We start from the raw sequence: 6,949 nt of genomic DNA, 5'->3' as shown, positions 1-6,949 counted from the left end.
GAACTTTCAGATTTCAATTCAATAACTTTACCTATAACTCTATTTTGAGAATAAACGATTCAAGTCCGAATGTACCTGCATAGGCCTGTAAATGAACTGAACGTTCAGCGAACCGTGCGGCGGGAAGTTCGTTTATGTGCGTTTATTTATTAAATGAACGAACATGAACAAGATTTTGTGTTCGTTTAACTAAATGAACGAACATGAACATAGGTCTCGTTCGTTCATTTACGTTCGTGAACGTTCGTTTATGTTCGTTCGGTTATGTTCGTTCATTTATGTTTAACCCAATCTTCTTAAATCAATTTTGGTGACCAATTTGTAAGTATCTTAAAAATATTAATTAATATGATATTCTGATGACCAACTCCATAATTAACCCAATTTTATTTGGAGATTAAATCCAATAATGTTAACTCATGAGGCACCTCGCACCTATATTCATTTTCCCCTTTTTTTTCCCAAACCCTAGTGTTCACTGGAGAGTGGAGACGATCGGTGAAAGCTTCAAAACAAGTAATATTATAGTGCAATCTGAAGTTTTACAAGTCTGTTTTCATCTCTTTCTCTGTTTTATTTGGCTTAATAGTTGATATGTAAAGTTATTGTGGGTATCTTCACATCTAAAACTCAATAAAACATCATACTTCTTTCTAGAAATAGATAGGAAGGTAAAGGTAACAATCGAAAGTATATGAGCATCAGTAAAGAGAAAAATATATAGAATTTGACAAAAAACAAAACAAAGGTTTTTATGCAATTTCTGAAAAAAGAGTGTAATAGCGGAAGTAATGGGTTTTCCAGGAAAAACCCATTAATATGTAGAAAATACACTTTGACAATGAACTTTTGTTTTCATAGTTCTTGTGTGACCTTTAGTTGTGGAGTAGACTTTAGGCACGTTAAAATTTTGAATGGTGGTTTAGCAATAATATCAGTTAGATATGTAGCATCGGAGGGATTTCGGATCTATGTTATTGCCTTGTAGTTCAATTTGTACCGTTCAAAATATTCATGATGTTAAATTTTCTACTCTGCCAATGGTTATGTATCATTATTAACAAATCTCACTAAAGTCTGACATTGATGTCACAAAACTTTTAGCCGGCGAATTTATTAGAAAAACGTAGTGGAAAATAATTGTTATGTAATCATGGACCACTAAGATAAATGTTATAGCGTTAAATTTAAGTCGTGTGAATCATTTAATATCTTTAAAAGATTGATCGAAATATCTGATATCTTCAAACATTTCATCACTACTAATCAACTCTTACGCTATTTATCACTGTAGATTTGGTTGATTTGCATTGTCGACTATTTTTCATGAAAGAACAATGGAAGGTAGGATCTCCAACGTTTATGTTCGTTTATGCTGTTGTTCATTTATGTTTGTGTTCGTTTATGTTCGTGTTCGTTTATGTTCGTTTATTTATTAAATGAACGAACATGAACAAAATTTTTTTTTGTTCTTTTATTTATTAAATGAACGAACATGAACGTACCTCCGTTCATGTGTGTTTGGTTCGTTTACAAGCCTATACCTGCATATTCAAGTCCAATAACTCAAATTTCCTAGTTAAAAGCCTTGCTCACAATTATTAGAAACTAAATAATTGTTTGAGTTAGATTTGAGGATCAATATCAAAGCATTTGTAGTCCAACGGTTAGGATAATTGCCTTCAAGCAATAGACTCGGGTTTGACTCCCGGAAAACGCATGTCTTTTTGGATCTTTTTGCATTGAGCAAAATCATAGTACACGTCTATTATTATACGGGCTTAACTAGGGATGGCAAACGGGTACCGTTTCATGGATTCCGCATCCGCTCCAATTGGAGCGGGGATGGGTATAATTTTAGCGGGTAGTGGACGGGTGTGGATTTATAAAGTGGTACCCGTCGTGGGTGGTGGGCGGGTAATGGGTTTGAGACATTAACGGCCCCGCATCCGCCCGCCCAGCTAAATATCTATTAAATTTTGGACCATTATAAATTTAGATATAATTTTAGAGACTAATTTATAAATTTTAATATTGTATAATATATAACATATAATTTAACCAAATATTAGGATATTTAGTCTTTAATCTGGTCTTTAATTAGAGAAATATTCGGCTCTTTGATTAAACCCATAATCCAACTAACCACGTCACTTTCCATATTCTTTAGCCCATGCTGCCCATCCAAACACAAATTAGCCGTATTATATGCATTAACATCAAAAGCAACAGTTTCCATGTTCTTTAGCCCCTCAAAACCCATATTAGGCGCACTATGAACATTAACATCGAAAACAACTCAACAATCTAGCTCTGCGACTACATGCTCCCTACAATTTGTCTCCATAACATTCGTAGAGCCACTCCTCTGACAAATTGAAGCATGCGTTGCTACCCCATCACGAACTGTCTGGGAACCAACTCCAACATCCCATTAGTTTGTTGTCAGGCGGGTCTAGATGGGTATGTCGCTAGTGGGTAGTAGGTGTGGGGATGAATTTGAAAATATACCCGCGTGGGAGGGTGTGGATTTGAAAATTTGTACCCATCATGGGTGGTGGGCGGGTGGTAGATTGAAAAATATTAGGTGGGTATGGAGTATCCGCACCCAACCCGCCCGTTTGCCATCCCTAGGTTTAACCCATATTGCAAAAACATAATAGCAGTTTTTAACCCTTAATCCGTGTATTAGTACGAGTTTCTCCAACAGTTAGCATTCATTTTTGTTCTTTTTTATTTAAATACTCAGAGAACTTAATGATAAGAAAAATGACTGACATTTTACTTACTCGTGAGATGGTATTGTTTGTGATTTCTCTGTATAGATGACAGATGAGAAACAGGTTCGTCGTATGATTTCGTGCACATCGGAGTTGCGTCTTTGTTCAGCTCCGTAACGTAAATATCTGCCGGCTCTTCGTTGCAAAGCCAGTCACCCGATCTGAAATAATCACATAGAAGTCTTCCAGCAACATTCCAAGTGCCTATTATCACCCGATAGGCAACCATGATATGTTTCAAATAAATTTAAAACAGCAACACCTTAAAGGCTTACACTTTTTAAGCATAAGCATCTTGCAGGCAAGCCTCACATCCTTCGAGTTTATGTACTGTACGTGCAGCGTTTCCGATTTTCTCCTCCGGTGTCTCGACCGATAACCGGTAATCTGAATGAAGAAACATCAAAATCAGGAACACCAACTTAAATTAAACCGCAGATGGAGAAAGCAAATATTGCCTGACGTTTGGCTGCTGCGATCTTGGTTTTGCAGCGGGCTATGGTTCTGATCCTCGGCACCATGGAATCATGAATCTTTGATGGAGAAAGGTTGTGGAAATTGCAGAAACAAGCTAAAAGTGTAAGGAAACATATGCTGTAGAATATGATATGATCTCAGTTTCAGTTTCGACCTTGTCTTTGCTAAAATCGTATGCCTTCGGCTTTATGTCGAACCATTTCTTCATCACAATGGATGGCCAAAAGGCCTGAAATCGAAACCATTTTGACAAATTTTATCATTAAAGCATTGGAGTTTAGATACAAGTTTATATGTATGATGGTTTATGCTTATATTATCGCTGTTTTGACCAAGTTTATCTTTAAAGCATTGGAGATTAGATACAAGTTTATATGTATGATGGTTTATGCTTAAAATATTTTACTTTTTTGGGCTTCCATTCTTAAATCTTATAGCTGTGTTAAGACAGCTCAACTTCAAGTATTGCAAAATTTTCTTTCTCCTTCATTTCTTCTTTTGTTCTTGGTATATCGGCATTGCCTCGATGGATGTGTAGTATCGATACTTATTTTTCAATAATATATATATATATATATATATATATTATGAGAAGGAACAGATAAGTAAAAGGCAGAGTTGCAATTGACTCAGGATTCAACTCATTTGCCATACCTTAATGTAGCAGTCAAATTTTCACACACAAAATGGTTATGCATTTTTTAAACATTTGTTTTCCAAAGAAATCAATGAGTGGGAAACACATAAATTAAGACTGTCATCTGAAAAAACTGAAGCCATTGCTCGATCAACAACGCAATAGCCTTCGAAAGCCAAACCAACCGGATGATCGTCACATAATGGTGCAACGGCTGCTTTCTTCTGTTGGTTGAGGGGCCATCTGCTGATACCTGTTCGACTCCGAAGGGTTGTATGTGAACTCGGACGTATCCAGCCCGTACTGATATACATCCAGTGAAAAACAATGTTAGAGCAACAAATAAGGAGAAAGGTTAAGAGAAAAAAGATGAGACAAAGGGACAATAATAAGGAGAACAAAATGTGGGAAGAGAAGAAGAAGAAGAAGAAGGGCAGTGTTCGGGTTGAACCAGTTTGTAGTTTGGGGTATACATCCAATCAGACCATATGATTCAAGATTTTACTATACAAATTACATGATAATCCTAAATCCTAGATGTTTAGCTGATTACTTGATTCGATGTCGAGATTTGAAGCCTCGAGGAAATCAAGATATGATGTAATAATTGGTCTAAGCAAAGATATACCAGACAGGACAACTATATGCTTATATCAAAGAGAAGGAATTTATGAAAAGAAATCACCTTTTCCCTCATACGTGCACTCTAAGCGTCAGTTTTGCCAGGCCATTGATCAAGGCCGCCAGCAACAGGTACACCTGTAACTGGAACTGGTTGCCTGTGGATCAAAGGCTGTCTGATTTGCTTCCTTGGTGCAATGAACTCATCATCACTGTCATAATCGACTGGTACATTGGCAGCCCTAACCATAAGGGCTAACAAGAAAATAAGAACCTGCAAGTTGAAGTCGATTTTGAACACAAATCAGTTAAAGCCTAGAGAAACTATACCAGTATCATCCAGCAGATAAACAAGTCATAAAACAAATCATAATCCTTTTCATTGATCTAAAGTACTATGAGGTGCAATTTGTCAACTAACTTTTCCCTCAGTGAATCGTAACCCAACAGTTCCTCCATATGGAACCCTCCTAAAAGTTATGTGGGACTAAAATGACGTCATATGCAATTATCTTACCCGTAATAAATACTAAAAAAAACAGACATGACCTTCCAAATTTAACTATAGTTGATGAAGTTTTCAACATTCCTTCCGTACGGTTAGATTGAATAATTTTCAACTTTTAGCCTTGATTATGGAAATTAAGTAAGATCGTATCTGTTTTCGTATTTCGAATTTATTTGGCAACAGATAGACATCCAAGACTAAATTGTATCTACTCAGTAAGGATAAGAAAGCCCTGGACTCTTCTGTGCATTGTTATCACAAAGAACCATATATCCGAATCTAAATGGCGCTATTAAAAAAACTACATTTATTTAACCTCTGTCAGTCTATTAGATGGTTGCTCGGTTTTTTTTCCGTGATTGTTCATGAATGTGAAGCAATATGTAAGTTCTCAGGATAAGGATCACAATCAAGTTACACTTACCTCTAGGACAACAATTCCAAGAGCTACCCATCTGGCAATACTCCAGTTTCCTTGCAGAAAATGATATATCATATCGAAGTATCCTGTTTGATCCTCGGGAATTTCCTAAAGAAATTAGCACCAATTAGATAATCAAGCACACTAACTTCGATTAAATAGAGGGGACCAAAAAGCATGCAAAAGTCACTTGTTTCCAGCTTTTGTCGAAGACTATGAAAGCTGCACATCCCAGCTCCACCAAGATCAACAGAAACACCAACACTGAATACTAGGTTGCCTTAAGGAAACCAATCATCATGAAAGAAAAGAAAAATGATTGGGATATAATAAAATTAAGAACTACTAGATTATAATTTTGTTAGGGTGTTACATGATTTATCTATGTCCAAATTACCACTGTCGAAAATATCAAACAGATAATTAGGATACACAAGACAAACAGCATAAATTCCGAGTTGAAGCTCCAATACAACCACAACAAGATATAACAAACAGAACCACACCTACTCCAATGAATAAATATATAAACCTGCAAAATCAAGATTGAAAAGTTAAAAAACATGAAAACATGCAGAAGATTCTTCAGCAATACACATGACCATGAGAAAAACAAGCGGTTAACATGTTATGAACTAGAAAATATAACATGAGATAGAAGAATATTTAGCATTGCTTCTTGCTTCCTTGGAATTGTGCTAACTATACCTACAAGGAAGCACCGAATGACATTTCAAATACTGATTTGTCCTACAAGAGAGTATCCAGGGATCTTGGAAGCAGATTTCATTCAAGCTAGTATGACTCGAATTCAAGTGCAACTGAAAAGTTATAGTACCTAACGATATTTCACTAAAGAAATGGGGGAAATATCACAAATGCTACACAAATACATTTTTAATTCAACTAATGCAAGCATTACTAAACTAATAAGGAAATTATAAGAAGTAACAACATCAAACATTCAAACTACAAGCAAATGAAAAAAACCAATACCATTCTTTCGGAAGACGATCGAAAATATGAGACGAAAAGGACTCGGCCACCATGAGCATGGGCCGACCAAGCTGTATCAAATGCTGATTACCGCCTGCAGGCGACAAAAGCGTGGCGACATCGGCCGTTCTTTGGTACTCAACAAACAAGTAGATCCCATATCCAACCATTGCCAAACCAGCAACAGTCATCAAAAAGTTCAAGAGCTTCAACAAGCATTCTAAGCATCCTCTACAAGCCATCCTCCACAAACAAATAAACAAAATTTCTCTTTTTTTCTGGGTGATGTAAGGAAACAAAAAATGGGTTCCCTGAATTCTTCGTATCGTCAAATCCCCATGAAATAGCTTGAAGAAATCATCTCATTTATGCAATAATCTTTACAATTGAAATAAATAAATAAAAAAACCCAATGCTTAAAAAATATATAATTTCTAGCTAAGATCGCGTAAACCAAAAAGAAAAAAAAAATCAAAACAAATATAATCGATCACTTACAATTGCCGACT

The 6,949-nt window shown here is 35.9% G+C and overlaps 1 protein-coding gene across 1 annotated transcript; it reads right to left on the bottom strand.

Annotated features, from left to right (window-relative positions):
• Positions 1-3,859: 3,859 nt before the first annotated feature.
• Positions 3,860-6,700, bottom strand: LOC120175091 (tobamovirus multiplication protein 2A-like). Its single transcript, XM_039181795.1, has 6 exons — positions 6,441-6,700; positions 5,877-5,976; positions 5,635-5,715; positions 5,448-5,552; positions 4,580-4,789; positions 3,860-4,197 (listed from the first exon to the last, which is right to left on the bottom strand). The coding sequence occupies exons 1-5, from the start codon at positions 6,680-6,682 to the stop codon at positions 4,601-4,603; spliced, it is 717 nt and encodes a 238-aa protein (XP_039037726.1). The 5' UTR covers positions 6,683-6,700; the 3' UTR covers positions 3,860-4,197; positions 4,580-4,600.
• Positions 6,701-6,949: the final 249 nt, after the last annotated feature.

The sequence above is a fragment of the Hibiscus syriacus genome, unplaced genomic scaffold, assembly GCF_006381635.1.
Source record: "Hibiscus syriacus cultivar Baekdansim isolate YM2019G1 unplaced genomic scaffold, ASM638163v2 tig00112159_pilon, whole genome shotgun sequence".
NCBI classification, from domain to species: Eukaryota; Viridiplantae; Streptophyta; class Magnoliopsida; order Malvales; family Malvaceae; genus Hibiscus; species Hibiscus syriacus.
Note: the sequence above shows the minus strand (reverse complement) of the source record. Positions and strands in the feature narration are given on the sequence as shown.